This window comes from Carettochelys insculpta, chromosome 11 (assembly GCF_033958435.1).
Source record: "Carettochelys insculpta isolate YL-2023 chromosome 11, ASM3395843v1, whole genome shotgun sequence".
NCBI lineage: Eukaryota > Metazoa > Chordata > Testudines > Carettochelyidae > Carettochelys > Carettochelys insculpta.
The window spans coordinates 9,265,118-9,280,603 of record NC_134147.1 but is presented as its reverse complement, the minus strand read 5'-3'; the positions used below and the strand labels follow the sequence as shown (position 1 = coordinate 9,280,603).

The window sequence follows — 15,486 nt, the reverse complement described above, 5'->3', positions numbered from 1 at the left end:
TCCCCCGCCTTACGAGGGTACTTTGCTCCTGAAAAACTCCTCTTAGGGCAAATTCTTGTAAATCAAAAATGTAATTACCATTAATTTCAATGGCGAAAAATTTTATGCGTTCCTGAGCCCCAAAATTTACACCCATTTACGCTAAAACAACACCAAATCCCATTAAAATGAACACAATTACTTCAATAGTTAACATTAGTTATCATAACACAACCTAACAAGGCATTTTCCCTACATTAATTACTCTACAATATGTCTGTTTACCTGCAGAGACAGGGGAATGGAAATGGAAGAGCACCTGAGAGGGAGGCGCAAAGTCGGGTAGCTGCCTGCAGCTGCAGAAGCAGGGCCGATGCAAGGGGGCAGGCAGGGCAGAGCAGGGCACGGGGAGGCAGCCCAGCCTGAGCACAGCTTAGGTTAAGTGGGGAGGGGCAGTGTCAGGGGCTGGCTGCACGGGGAGCTAGGCAGGCACAGGAGGCCCCCAGTTGGCAAGGGGCGATGCCTCGATCGTGCGGGGCTGCACAGTGGAGAGGCCCCACCAGCAGTGTCCAAGGTGCTAAATGTATAGGAACGCCACAGGCGGCAAGCGGCGCTCAAGGCACAGCTGTGCAGGGCGGGCAGAGGTAGCCCCCTAGCTGCCCAGGGAGTGAGCGGCAGGGGAAGGGCCAGGATGGGCTGCACGCCCAGCAGCCACGTCTCGCGGGAGCACCTGGGAGCACCTGGGAGCTGCAGAGCCAAGGCAGAGACCCAGACCAGCCACAGGTAAAGGCTGGGCTGTGGGCTCCAGGAAACCACTACTGGGCGCTGCGGAGAGATGTGCCAGGCAGGAAGCAGCTGCGGGCAGCCATTGCCTGGAGCCACAGCCTTTCTCCCGCTGGAGGGCGTCCACGTCCTGCTGAGGTGCACGAAATTGAAATTGGTCCTCATAAATTCGAGGAAATGCCTTGTAAGACGAGGTAAGGGTTTTAAATCAAACTCCACATAAACTTGAATTCTCATAACCCAAATGAGTGTATCTTGGGGTATGACTGTATTTACTTATTTTGCCCAGTTTCTGATCATGTCTTTGCTAAATTGTGAAAACATGAAAAGCTTCACCTACTTAAATTTTCACTAGACAAACACATTTCTCAGCAGGATGACAGCCTATTCAGACTCCAAAGAGAAAGCTACACCACATCAGTTTTACTTGACCTGGGAAAACAAATAACAGTTTAATTTTATTAAGATCTTTTGGCTAGCAAACTGTTAGCCTTATCAGCAGCTTGTCCCCATGCAACAACAGAGGAAAACCCACCCCAGAGAAGTACCAAAAGGTCACTGCACTGTAGACTATTAACAGATGGGGTATGCTCCCAGAAAGCACAGATGTTACTTTGTCACAATTTATCTGATGTCACAAATAAAGTTTGAGTTTATTACCCTAGAGACACCATCTCATCAGGAGCCTTCTTCTATAATAATGTTTTAATTATGCTACCATGTTTTCTTTGCTGCTTTAAGCATTTTTGGTTGTGTATTTTAAATTAATGTGCACCCCTTGAAGCCAACTTCATACTGGCCTCTAATGCTCATGTAAAGCCACAGACACATATCTCTCCAAGTTTCAGAATATCCAAAATCCTTTGTGACTCAGATCTGTGTCAAACTGTCTTACCTCATACGTCTTAGGGCATGTATTTTGAAATAACTTTGCAAGTATCTACACAATGCAACTGCTATTTTAAAATAATTTAAAAATCGTAGGTGCCTTATTTCAAATTTGGTAAACCTCACTGTCCCAGGAAAAGTGCCTATTTTGAAATAGATATTTCAAAATAGGCACTATTCCTGGGACAGTGGGGATAGATATTTCAAAATAGGGGCTATGTAGACAGGGAATAGGGGTTATTTCGAAATAAGCTATTCTGGAAGAGCTTATTTAGAAATAAAGCTGCCATGTAGACATAGTATTTGGGATTAGAGACCCTCAAAGCAGTTTTGCTTATTTTGGGACTTTCCTGTAGTGTAGATGCATTATTTCTGAATAGCTTATTTTGGAATAATAACTCCAAAATAAGCTATTCCGGAACAACTGTAGAGTAGACATGTCCTTAATGTTTATGAGGCACAGAAAACAATAACGCTACATCTAAACTGCAGGCTTCTATCTGGACCCACGTGATCGCCTGACAGAAGTCTGCCACTTTAGGAGCATTTTGCTGACATCCCGGTCATTCTCGTTCCATGAGGAAGAAGGGATGTCTTGGCAGCTGGGGATTTTTCCCTGAACACCCAGGCCAGGACTACACTGTAGCCCTTGCTCAAAATAAGCCACACAACTTGAGTTCTGCAAATTGTGTAAGCTATTTCGAGGCATCTCATTTCGAACCCTGTGAAGGCCCTGCTATTTCGAGTGTGGTATTTGGCCTTGAGGTTTCTATTTCGGGATACAAAATAGAAACAATAGTGTAGCCTTAGCCCCACTGACTAGCCCCCTTTAAGTACCACCCTCCTCTATGTACTCTCCATACCTCATATCTCTCAGTGAGCAATATTTCTCAGTGCCACACTCCACCGGACTGGACTGTAAGTTGAGGGCAGGTGTCTCAATACTGACATCACTGTGGTACCTCAAGTGCAACAGCTGTGTACAGACATTTAAAAGCACTTTACAACATACTTAGATAATAGCACCTGCCCTGGAAAGCTCACATTTCCCAACCGTGTGGCTTATTGAACACAAGATCTAGACAACAGGCAGGGATTACAGTGGATGAGAAGCTGGATATAAATGAGCCAACACTAGGCCGTTGTAGCCAAAGGCTAACACCATATTGGGGTGCATTAGTAAAAGCACTGTTAGCAGATATAGGGAAATAATTTTTCCCCTTTGTTTGGCACTGGGGAGGCAGCATCTGGAGTATTGCATCCAATTCTGGGCCCCTCCATTACTGAAAGGATGTGAACGCACTGGAGAGAGTGCAGAAGAAGGTGACCATAATGATTAAGGGGCTGAGGCACATGACCTATGAGGAGAGGCTGAGAGATTTAGGCTTATTTACTTTACAGAAGAGAAGAGTGAGGGGGGATTTGATAGCAGCCTTCTACTACCAGAAGGGGAGTTCCAAAGAGGATGGAGAGATATTGTTCTCAATGGTAACAGATGACAGAACAAGGAGCAATGGTCTCAAGTTGCAGTTGGGAGGTCCAGGTTGGATATTAGGAAAAAACTATTTCATTGTTGAGAGTGGTAAAGCTCTAGAATGCGTGACCTAGGGAGGTAGTAGAATCTCAATGGGAACAGATGACAGAACAAGGAGCAATGGTCTCAAGTTGCAGTTGGGAGGTCCAGGTTGGATATTAGGAAAAAACTATTTCATTGTTGAGAGTGGTAAAGCTCTAGAATGCGTGACCTAGGGAGGTAGTACAATCTCCTTCCCTAGAGGTCTGTAAGACCTGTCTTGACAAATTTCTGGCTGAGACGATTTATGTGGGATTGGTCCTGCTTCCAGTAGGGGGCTGGACTTGGTGACCTTCTGAGGTCTCTTCCAACCCTATGATTCTATGTCAATGGAGGGCTCTCCCATGGGAGATGGTCCCACTACATGGCCTAATAGGAATTTTCAATGTCTAAGTGCTGTGATTAAAACTCCATATGTTGGACAGCTTCCAAACAGGGTCCTATCTGCCAATTGCTATTAGAACATGACGTTAAAATGCTTACTAATGTTAAACAATAGCTGTGTTTTAAAAACAACTCTCTCCATCTTTGTGTGTCCTAAAGGGCATTGTATCTTCCCCAGAACTCATGTCCAGCTACATACACCTTGTTAAATAAACCACTAGTGAAGAACGTAAATTTCATACAATTCAAAGTAAAAAAAAAGCACTCGAAGTAATCTTCAGTTTGGCAATAGACAATTACTATTATTAAATTACCCAGTAGATCAGAATCCTGGAGACACAAGGTGATCAAATCACTCCTGTTATTACCGGGGAGGAGTAAACAGCAGTGTAAGTGGGTCGGTAAGGGCATGTTGTTTTTAACTAGTGTGGCATACCGGAAAGACTCCCTAGCAGTCATCGCCAGCCCCTCTATTGGCTCTGTGTACAGGGCTGGGGCCTGGGAGTCAGGGCTAAGGGCTACATTAGCAGTATTCTGTTTCCTTCCCTGCCGACCCTACCAGGTGGGAAAGGGGCAGAACTGTCAGCCCTGTACACAGACAGAACAGATCTGTGGAGGGGCAGGGGATGGGGCTGGGGACTGAAGTCACCTGGGAAGACGTTGGGAGATCAGCCGGCCTCCCCTCAGCTGGCGTACCTCCCCCATATGTACCAGGAGGAACTTTTTGCTTACTTGCACCACCGTGAATAAATAAATCTCAAGACTCTTCATCACAAAGCCAATAGTTAAAATAGCAATTGTCATGCCAGCTTTCGCAAGCTGCCCTGACCCACTTACTTAGTGCTCCAGGAAAGGATCTGCATTTTAAACAGAGCAATACATTAAATGATTCTTATTTTTATCAGGTAGACAGATTCTATACTGCCCGTTACTGGAAACATGAGGATTCTTCCTGTAAAATTGCAGTATAGGGAAACAGGAAGTGCCTTGGCAATGGAAAAGCTTGAACAGTAAGTACCTACACAAGGAAAATATCAAAAAAAAAGGATAGATATGTAGAAATTCAATCCTCCTCCCTAGTATGTTCAAAGGAGGACTCCCTTACCCCAAGCTGGGAAGCCAGGTTCTTAGCACAATTAACTGGATACAGAACAAGTAATGTATGATGTAGTATGTCAGCTGATTATTAGAACTTTGCTTTTATGAGGAGCTTGCAGATTTTGTATCAAGCAATGTACACTGGGCATCTCTTCCAAGCAACAGAAGATCTGGATAGCAAATATTTTAAATCACCCACTCTCCCACCTCTTCTGGCAAATGTGGGTTTGATACTACGCTCTCTAAAGTACAGATAAAACTCCAAGGCACTATAGGGGTGCAGAATTGGCCCCATATCCAAAAAACATCTCCCCAGGAAAAATGTTATTTGCTATTTGTTTTGTGTCATTTAAATGTCTCCTTTCTGTTATCCTGTAACGTTTTAAACTCTTACTCTGTCCTTCTTGCTATATGTGAAAAGAGCTTCCAGTTGAGCTTTTCATGTCACTGTTGCCTAGCAGGCAGGCAGGTTGGGACAGTTTGTATTGGGAGAGGGAGGGGTAATGAGAGTCATTGAAACAAACTATAAACTGCTTCAAGCCAGGAGTGCTGCCACACCTGCTAGCGCCACCACCTCCTGCACCTATGGAAGGTAAATCAATGCTTGAATTGAAAGGAAAGTTTGTGTAGACTTACTCCCAGAATTCCATGACTGGAGACGTGGCATTTTGCAAAGAGAGATGACTGCAGTTGCTCAGATTAAGTTTTTGAAATTCCACACAGTTTTCTGTAAAAGAAAAAAAAGTTTGTTGTGAAGTTTGCAATACACCTCTCTTAGGGCAAGCTCATTGTTTAATGCCACCAGCCTAACTGAACTGCCCCTTAGCAAAGAAAGGCTTTCCAGGCATTTGAAAATAGCATGGCACTGTCACTTCTGTTATGGAGATACACATCTTATAGAGCTAGAAGGGACCTCAGGAGGTCATCAAGTCCTGTCCCCTGCCCTCTTGGCAGGAACAAGCACCACCACCACCCCCTTTTTTTTTTAAATCTATTTGCCCCAGATCCCTAAATGGCCCCCTCAAGGACTGAGCTCACAATGCTGGGTTTAGCAAGCCAATGCTCAAGCCACTGAGGTGTAGTTTGATCATCACCTCACTCAAAGTCATCCCAGAAGATATTCCTGCATGTTACCTTCTTCTACAGGCCTTTTTGACTGAAAAGCTGTAGTTTCAAGAGCCAGTGCAAAGTCCGAGGTGGTGAAAGAAGCTTTGAACTGTGGTGATTGCTAGAGCATTAAAGCACACATCCTGCTCCATCTGGCTAACTAAGGTTCAGTTCCCAAAGCCAACAGTTGGCTCAAGAATCACTTTGTGCCAGCAAGACATGTCCACTGACTTCAGTGAGGCAAGTGAGAAAGTTACTCCCTGGTGTGCTGTTATCTCTGGTATAGGAAGGAGGGTCAGGGTGAAGGGAAGGATGATGAGATCAAAGCAGCTCAGCATTACTGAGCTGATGTGAACAGAGATCAGGCATCACCGCATGGAGGTGAAAAAGGACACCACCAGGGGGCCTGATCCTTGATTCTTAACACATCAGAAAGTGCTGTGGGGCTGCACAGTCTGCAGGACTGGGCCCAATGGGAATGAGTCAAAGCCACAAAGCTGCAGAATGCTTAAAGCTGCAGTATGCTGAAAGGGGTGAGGGCAGACAGTATTTTAAGGTGGGGCAGGAAGGGGCAGAAATCAATGGTATGAAAACTACAACCTATTCATGACACTAGAGGATGAAAGTATTAGTGGGCACTGAGTTCCACAAACCATTAAGCTCGTCCTTTGGAGTGAAACGCAGTACACATTGAAACTCTCTAATCCGGCACTCTCTCATCCGGCAACATCTGCAATCCAGCATTATTTTAGTTAGCCGGATACCTATTTATCATGGGTGTAGCCAAGTTTCCCAAGGTCCTGTGAAGTTTGTTTCCAGCCACCAGCCCTGGCTCTCAGAGTTCTGTGCTGTTATTTACCTGTAATTTACCCCTAAATGTCTTCTAAGAGCCCAGTAGGCAGTGATAGTGTTTGTAATATGCTAGACAATGTTGACCTCCTGTAGTCTGGCAAATTTTCTCATCTGCCCCTGGTCAGATCCCAAGGGTGATGGATGAAAGAAGTTCAATCTGTGCTTAAAACATTCACAGGCTGTGCCTATACGTGCTGCTTCTTCTGGAAGTGGCACACTAATGTGCTACCGGAAGATGCTAATGAGGCATGGATGCAAATTTTCCACACCTCATTAGCATGTCAGCACATGGTTCGGAGTCCTGAAGAAGCTCTTCAGGACTCCGAAGTACACGTGCAGATGAGATGTGATGGAGTGGGGGATACCTGTGTGTGTGTGTGTGTGTGTGTGGCTCACAGAGGGTGTGAGGCTCCTGCTGAGGGTAACCCTGACGACCAGGTAACACCTTTGTACTGCAAACAAAGGAGGAGGTGGAGCCTGAGGGGTTTGAACTGGAACTGGGAGCTGGAAAGCAGTGAGTCTGGGCTGAGGGAGAGAGAGACAAAGAAGGCGGCAAGGCCCCAGCTCTGGGGGCCCCTTGGGGCCTCCTCTCCTCAACATGGATTGAACTGGCTGTCTCTGCCTGCTGTACTGACTCCTCTGTACAATACTGTGTCCTGTCGGCTAATAAACCCGCTGTTTTCCTGCTAAGTGAGAGACTCTCCTGCCTGCGGACAGGGTGCAAAGCTTGGGGAACCCCAAAACCCCATCACAAGCAGCCTGCGGGGATCTTCCAGAAGGAAACCCTTACCAAAATTTTGGGGAAGAAGGGGCTTCCAGAAGGAGGGTTTCCATCCGGAAGATCCCCCCAGGCCACGCATCTGCACATGTACTTCGAAGTCCAGAAGAGCTTCTTCTGGACTCCAAAGCACATGCCAATATGCTAATGAGGTACAGAAAATTTGCATCCATGCCTCATTAGCATGTTCCGGCTAGCTCATTAGCATGATGCTTCCAGAAGAAGCAGCACATGTAGACACCCCCACAGTGATAAATGGAATATGCATTTTTAAGACAAACCTTCAAATATAGGGCCCTATCCTACAAACCCTCCTGCACCCAAGGAGTAAACCACATAAACAGGACTATTGGTGCGGCAAGGAGTTTGCAGAAGTGGGCCCAGATGCCACCAAAAAATACAATACACCAAAGTTACAGATTTCTGAATAGAAAGTTCAGATACAAAACTCCTGATTTAATTTAAGCAGGCAAGACACCCACCAGTTTCAGTGGGTGTTTGTCTCCGTAAGGGAGGGATGAAAATCAGACAGCCACACTGCACCTGTCGTTTTTAAGCTGAACTCACTGAATATGAAAAAGCGAAAGTATGACACAGTCCTGAGCAGTGATCCCAGGATGTAGCCCTGTCTTTCAAAATTAAGACAGGCCTAGGGCTTCTGATCAGTGTTAATATTTTTGACAAGAACAAATGGTTATATAATGCTGAGAACAAATGAACACACCCCAAAAGCATGAACCTCACAAAACTCTTCTATAAACACTGATAGATACTGCAGGCCAAATTCCGTGCACATGTGATTTTTGCATTCCTACTGACTTCGGTGGTAATGGGCAAATTTCCACCAGCAAAAAAATGTGGTCCCTGCAATTAATTTAGCAACCCATTGCTTTTAAGTAATTCCTCTAGCTGTTAAGATTTTTGGGGCCATACCTGTATTCCATTCATGTCCACACGTGGCCCATGGGAGCTCTGTGGTAAAGCAGTTAAATAGATAGAAGATAGCCCATGCTAAAATGATGATGTAATAAACATTTAAATGTGCTTCAATAACTTGAGTAGCATATCCAATTCCTGGAGGAAAAAAATACAGAAAAGAAACTAATTACAGAAACCATTTGCTTTTTCATACTTTTTTCTCCGTATCTTAACACTAATTTTGCTGAAACATATAATGCATTAAAAAAAAATAACTAGTAGTTACCTTCAAACAGCGGACAAACTTTTCTCCAACATGTAATGCCTCCTTCACTAGTGAATTGCCCTAGGGCAGTCTCCAGGAAAAACACTGGTATTCCACAGCAAATAAAGAAAACCACATATGGAATGAGGAAAGCACCTAGAAGCAAACATCAGTAGGGAACTGGTTAGAGAAGACAAAGATCCTTGCAAGAAAAGTAAGAAATTTTCTTTCCTTAGTAAAGGAAGGACCCTACAAAGCCTTACTGAAACCAACTGAGAAAGCACAACTCATGGGAGAAAGGATCAGGCGCTAAAAGCTAAAAGTTCATGTCTATGGGGTGGTCCATTCTCTTTACTCCCACAGTGTTTCTCGCAAACAAGACACCTGCCGTCAATCCCCAGCTCGGCCTCGCACTTCTTGTATAATTACGTGCAAGTCACTTATCTACCTTGTGCCTCATTTCTCCGTCTGTAAAATGGAAATAATAATATCCTTACGAAGATAAAATTTTACAGTAACCAAGTGCTTTGGATAAAATTGTGAGCCACTCGAGTTCTCTGGTTTTTGAGAATCATATGACTAGCCAGAGAACCAATGGGACTATTTACAGGACTTTAGCCTTTGATCAGAAGATATACACCAGATATTAAAATGTTTAACTTCACACAGCAGGAAACTAACAAAGCATCCAAGATCAAATACAACATATACAAGCACAGTTTAGGGCCAAAGATTTGCTCAGTAGCAACATTCTTTCCTTTATTAACTGAGGTACAACAGAATTATACTGTGTTATCTGTCATATAAACTTTGAAAACAAATATTGCTTTAAGGTTTTATCAGACTGTAAAACTATTTACATACAACACCTGGAAAAACTGGAGCAACAAATATGAAGGGATTGGCTTAGGCATTAACAAAATGGTGAGAAAGGGTAACTGTGTTAGATCAAATTATAATCTCAGTTGCATTTGTCCAATTTCCATTAAGACTGAAGTCCATGTAGCTGAGAACATGAGGAACCCTTTTCAGTGCAAAGAGAACATGAAAGAAAAGCTCCTTCCAGCATATGACTCTGCTATTGAGGCCAAGGGTGAGTTTTAGCACACAGCGATAGCCAGTTGAGACCCAAGCAAAGGAAGAAGGGCATACATCCGGAGGAGGAAGAGACCAAAGATGGCTAATAAATGCAGCGATGGATCAGACAATTCATACTCAGACCAGATGAACCAACAATTACAAAAGACCTTATTCTGCTACCGTTACTCACATTGTGCAGAGCTTTCTCTTGTCAGAAAGGTCCATTTATTTCAGGAGGCCTAGCGGCCGAAGAAGGCACTACTCATCATGCCTTAGAGTGGCAGAAGCCAGGCCCTAGAGATCTGCCTTCTGTTCCTGAGCATACCACGCTGGCATACCTTAATCAGAGCTTGATTTAAGACTTTCCACTCCAATTACATGGACACGAGGTCCATTTCAAAGTAACAAAGTTAAATTCGCAGTGTGTTTCCTGTCTTTTCTTCACAAGATATTTTAAACTCTAGCTACAATAATATGTTTACCATCTGAATCTTCACAGTCAACCAAAAGTTATGGGGCTTTGTTTCAGGGCAACTTTATAGCTGTATAAATAACCATCGATTCCGTGATTTTAACAATACAAAACCAGAGAACATTGCAATAAGAAAGTAAGAACAGCCATACTGCATCACACCAAAGGTTCATCTAGCACATTTAGTATCCTGTCTTCCAACAGAGGCCAATGCCAAATGCTCCAGAGGAAGTGAACTGAACAGGAAACCAACAAAGTGATCCCTTGCCTGACACCCATTTCCAGCATCTGACAAACAGAGGCTACAGACACCTTTTCTACCTATCCTGATTAATAGCCACGGATGGACATAACCTACATGAATTTATCTAGCTCTTTTCTGAACCTTGTTAAAGCCTTGGTCTTCACAACCTCCTCTGGCAAGGAGTTCCACAGGTCTAGTATGTGCTGTGTAAAGAAAAAACTCCCTTTTGTTAGTTAAACCTGCTACCCATTATGTTGAATATTGGATGATGTTTGCCACTCACATCTAGCACAGGAGATAAAGTATGCCTACTTTTCAGAAATCCAATGTGTCATCGTGTGGACCTCCAATTTTCAGTCTGCAGACCTATAGCTAAAGAGAGGTCTCTTCAAAGACCACTTCCTCGCCCAACCTCTCTGAAGCCTGGCTTCTCCTAATATTTCATTCTGCAGAGCCCGCCAGTGAAAACTTCCCAGACCACAGTTGGAGAATTGCTGGTCACATGCACAGGCTTGATGACTTTCCTGTAAGTACCCGTTTAAGTCGGGAGTGTGAGATGACTTGCTGGGGCTTGGTCTACACTAGGCAAGTTAAGCTGACTGCAGATACACAAGTCTAACCACCTCAATCACGCAGCTAGAAGCAACTGATTTGCAATCGAAGTACCTGGCCGTCCTCACTGAGGAAAGTTGACAGGACAGTTTCTGATAGGAATTGACCCTGATAGGTCAATTTATTTCACACAGCCTGGGACTGATTTCCTCTCACACCAGCTTTAGGCTGATCTGACTTCAGTGACTCCAATACATTTATACCTGTGTAACTGAGAGGAGAACCAGGCTTTCTATCCTCTAACAAACGAACAAACAAACGGGCATACAAACAATAGCAGGCCTAAATTAACAAGAAGTCCTGTGGCACCTTATAGACCAACAGATATTCTGGAGCATAAGCTTTTGTGAGCAAAGACCTGTGAAAGCTTATGTTCCAAAATATCTGTTAGTCTATAAGGTGCCACAAGACTTCTTGTTGTTTTTGAAGATACGGAATAACTTGGCTACCTCTCTGATACAGGCCTAAAATTATAAAAGGCCGTTTATCTGATTAGACAATCAACTATCACCAATAAGCGCTTTCCCATAAAAAACTAGGGCAGTGGTTCCCAGCCTGGGGTTTATGGGCCCCTGGGGTCCATGAGGGTATTGCAGGGGGTCCATAAAACAAAATAAATAAGCATGATCATAGAAAATAAGTTTTAAATAAATTGCAAAGTTATACTCATTATTTTTAAATTAAATAGCTTCTAATAATGTTACTAGTCGCTGTACAAAAATCTATGTTGTGGTTTCCTTTTTCATTTAATGAACTGTGCATAGCGTCTAGAATTGGCTTTGATGGCGGTCTGCGAATTGTTTGGAGGGATGATTCTGGGGGTCCACAAACAGTTTGGGGGGTGATTAGGGGTTTGCGGTAGTGAAAAGGTTGGGAACCATTGAATTAGGGTGGCCAGACGTTCAGATATTTGAGGTTTTTTCTTATATAGGCACATTTACTTCCCAATCCAATCCTAATTTTTCCCACTTTCTCCTATCTGGTCACCCTGAAACAAACAGAGACAATTTCACAAACCCTGACCTGTATTTCACATACAGAAGCAGAAAATCCATATATAAAATGAGCCCAATTCTGATTTCAGTTTCAGCATCGCCTCTAAGGTCAGTGTGGTTGCACAAAAAGCTGGGAGCAGACTGGGGGTGAGATCCTGGCCCCAGTGAAGGTAACACAATGTTGCCATTAACATTGGTGGTACGGGAATTCTATATTTTGTTTTTTCATGCCATTCTGTCTTCAGGAAGATGGAGTTTGTTATTTAACTAAAATGTTTACACTAATATAAAAACAGACATGTCTGAAATACTTTCTGTGTGAAGCTAACACTGGTGAAAATGGCAATTTCACATGGTGACCAGTTAGAATGTATAGATATACTATTCGCATAGCTAATGAGAAGATGAATGATACCACAGGAATAAGGGTGTGTATCTTCGTGTCTTTAAAATATTATTTCTGAAAGATTTTTCTGTCTTCCCAGAAAAAAAATGCTTGAGACAAGTCTTACACACTAGCATCAACCATATTCTGCATTTCATAACCAGCTTGTTATCTTTATATAATAAAAATAAAAGCACAACTAGTGATCAATAAGTGACCTCTTAAGAATAGCAGAGCTTTTTATCTCATTTTTGCCAAAGTGCAGGGGTAAAGGAACTAGAGCCAAGTTACAAGGCAAACACACCTACCGGGCAGCAGACTTTAGACTTGTAGCCAACACAGAAGGGTCAGGATTTTCCCTCCTGTTGCTAGGTGGAGTGACAATGGGGATAAATTTGACATTGTTGGCAGAGAAAACCTACTGATGAATGGGTCTTTTTATGTATGTGTGCATATCAGCTACCCAGCACATTGTCTTTCTCTGAAGCTATTTGCTTTAGGCCTGAATTGAAGGAGTGTCTATGTCCAGCTGACTATACATCTAAACTAATCTTTATTTTGATTAATCACTTTTCCACTGGTAGCTCTACCACAGATGTAGTGTTTATTCATAACTGTCAAATGCTACACTCTACGTGTTTGATACCAGCTATAAATAATACCTAAAATATCTTATGTTGTTGTATAGCATGAATTTGTGCTTTGTGTTCCATGACTTCATGTATCTAATGTTATTGATTATATTAAATAAAGTGACTAGCTTCCCTTCTACAACTAACAAATCCAGCCTCCCTTTCTACTCCTTTTGGAAAAATAAATCTGGGTGCAACTGATTTAAAGGGCTCTGATCTGACAGACAACAAACCAAAGAGGCAAATGTGCCCAGAAGACAATCCTCGTAAAAGTTCAGATGTTGACACAAATCCCTTAAATCATTATAAAAAATGTATTTTGCAAAGTATGCTGTTTTGGAGAGTACACAATTACTTTATATTGTAGCTGTTCCTCATGGGGTCACAGAGTTTTAGTTCTTGTTTTGTTTTTGAACGCATACATTTACATGCACAAAAACAGTTTAATAGTACATTAGTCTCTTTTGCACGAGATGGCCGTATTAAAAGGGAACCATTGGGGTGAAAATAGTTTTGAGCCAATTTATCCATTTCTGTATAATGTGCTTTCCACTTAATTTCACGAGTTTTTGCATTATAGTCTTCACCAAATATGATATTTCACAGATGCAAAAAAAAGTGAAAAGAAATTGCAAAACATTTTGCAGAAAAGCAAAATATTTCCTAATTTTGCACAGCTGCAAAATGCTTCACTGAAGTCCTTTAAAGTTCCAGTTCTTTACAACCAGTGCAAGATGTCACTGCAAAGCATCCGCTTACTGTTGATTTACCATGTGTTTCTGGTGAACTGTGACTCTACACGCGATGCCATCTTACCTCCTCCATTCTTGTAGCAGAGATATGGGAATCGCCAGACATTTCCCAGCCCAATAATTTCCCCGGCCACCGAAAGCACAAATTCAACCTTATTGTTCCAATGGCCTCTCTCATGCACTTTCTTGTCGTTGCTGTGGACCAGGTTGGTACTTGAGGCTTCAGGGTCCAAAGCATCTTCTGGCTTGCCATTAATGATGGGAATGGTCTTTTCAGCAGTCATGACTCCGTCCAGCTTGGGGCAGAGAGAAAGAAGTGTGGAGTTTTAAATCACTTTCTCACAACAACAAACCACCACTCACAAACCTTGCATCTGATCTTTGCATCTCTTGTAATATAAAGACTTGGACAGGTAGCCGTGTTGTCTGTAGCTTCACAAAAACAAACAAACAAACAAACAAACAAACAAAACCCAAGCAGTCCTGTAGCACCTTAAAGACTAATAATTTTATTTATTAGGTTGTGAGCTCGAGTCTTACCCACAAAAGCTCACGACACAATAAATAAAATCGTCTTTAAGGTGCTACAGAACCGTAACATACATGGACATGAAAAGACAAGCTGGGAGCTCCTGTTACAGGTATCTCCTGAACCATAGGTGGACACGCAAAGACCACCTGGGGCTCCTGTCACAGGTATCTCCTGTACCACACATGCACACGCAGAGACCAGCTGGGGGCTCCTGTCATAGGCATCTCCTGTACCACACATGGACACGCACAGGCCAGCTGGGGGCTCCTGTCACAGGCATCTCCTGTACCTCACATGGATACGCACAGACCAGCCAGGGGCTCCTGTCACAGGTATCTCCTGTACCACACATGGACACGCACAGACCAGCTGGGGTTCCTGTCACAGGTATCTCCTGTACCTCACATGGACACGCACAGACCAGCCAGGGTTCCTGTCACAGGTATCCCCTGTACCTCACATGGACACGCACAGACCAGCCAGGGTTGCTGTCACAGGTATCTCCTGTACCACACATGGACACGCACAGACCAGCCGGGGTTCCTGTCACAGGTATGTCCTGTACCACACATGGACACGCACAGACCAGCTGGGGGCTCCTGTCACAGGTATCTCCTGTACCGCACATGGACACGCACAGACCAGCCAGCGTTCCTGTCACAGGTATCTCTGTACCACACATGGACACATACAGACCAGCTGGGGGCTCCTGTTACAGGTATCTCCTGTACCTCACCTGGACACGCACAGACCAGCCAGGGTTCCTGTCACAGGTATCTCTGTACCACACATGGACACGCACAGACCAGCTGGGGGCTCCTGTCACAGGTATCTCCTGTACCTCACATGGACACGCACAGGCCAGCCAGAGGCTCCTGTCACAGGTATCTCCTGTACCTCACATGGACACGCACAGACCAGCCGGGGGCTCCTGTCACAGGTATCTCCTGTACCTCACATGGACACGCACAGGCCAGCCAGGGTTCCTGTCACAGGTATCTCTGTACCACACATGGACACGCACAGACCAGCCAGGGTTCCTGTCACAGGTATCTCCTGTACCACACATGGACACGCACAGACCAGCTGGGGGCTCTTGTCACAGGTATCTCCTGTACCACACATGGACACGCACAGACCAGCCAGGGTTCCTGTCA

At 43.9% G+C, this 15,486-nt stretch overlaps 1 protein-coding gene across 1 annotated transcript in view; it reads right to left on the bottom strand.

Annotated features, from left to right (window-relative positions):
- SLC6A11 (solute carrier family 6 member 11) overlaps positions 1-14,081 on the bottom strand; it is a 222,249-nt gene extending 208,168 nt beyond the window's left edge. The window contains exons 1-4 of the mRNA XM_075005057.1: positions 13,862-14,081; positions 8,647-8,781; positions 8,376-8,516; positions 5,342-5,432 (exon numbers count right to left, since the gene is read on the bottom strand). Of these exons, the coding sequence (XP_074861158.1) occupies positions 5,342-5,432; positions 8,376-8,516; positions 8,647-8,781; positions 13,862-14,081 (587 nt within the window). The remainder of the gene's footprint in view (positions 1-5,341; positions 5,433-8,375; positions 8,517-8,646; positions 8,782-13,861) is intronic.
- Positions 14,082-15,486: the final 1,405 nt, after the last annotated feature.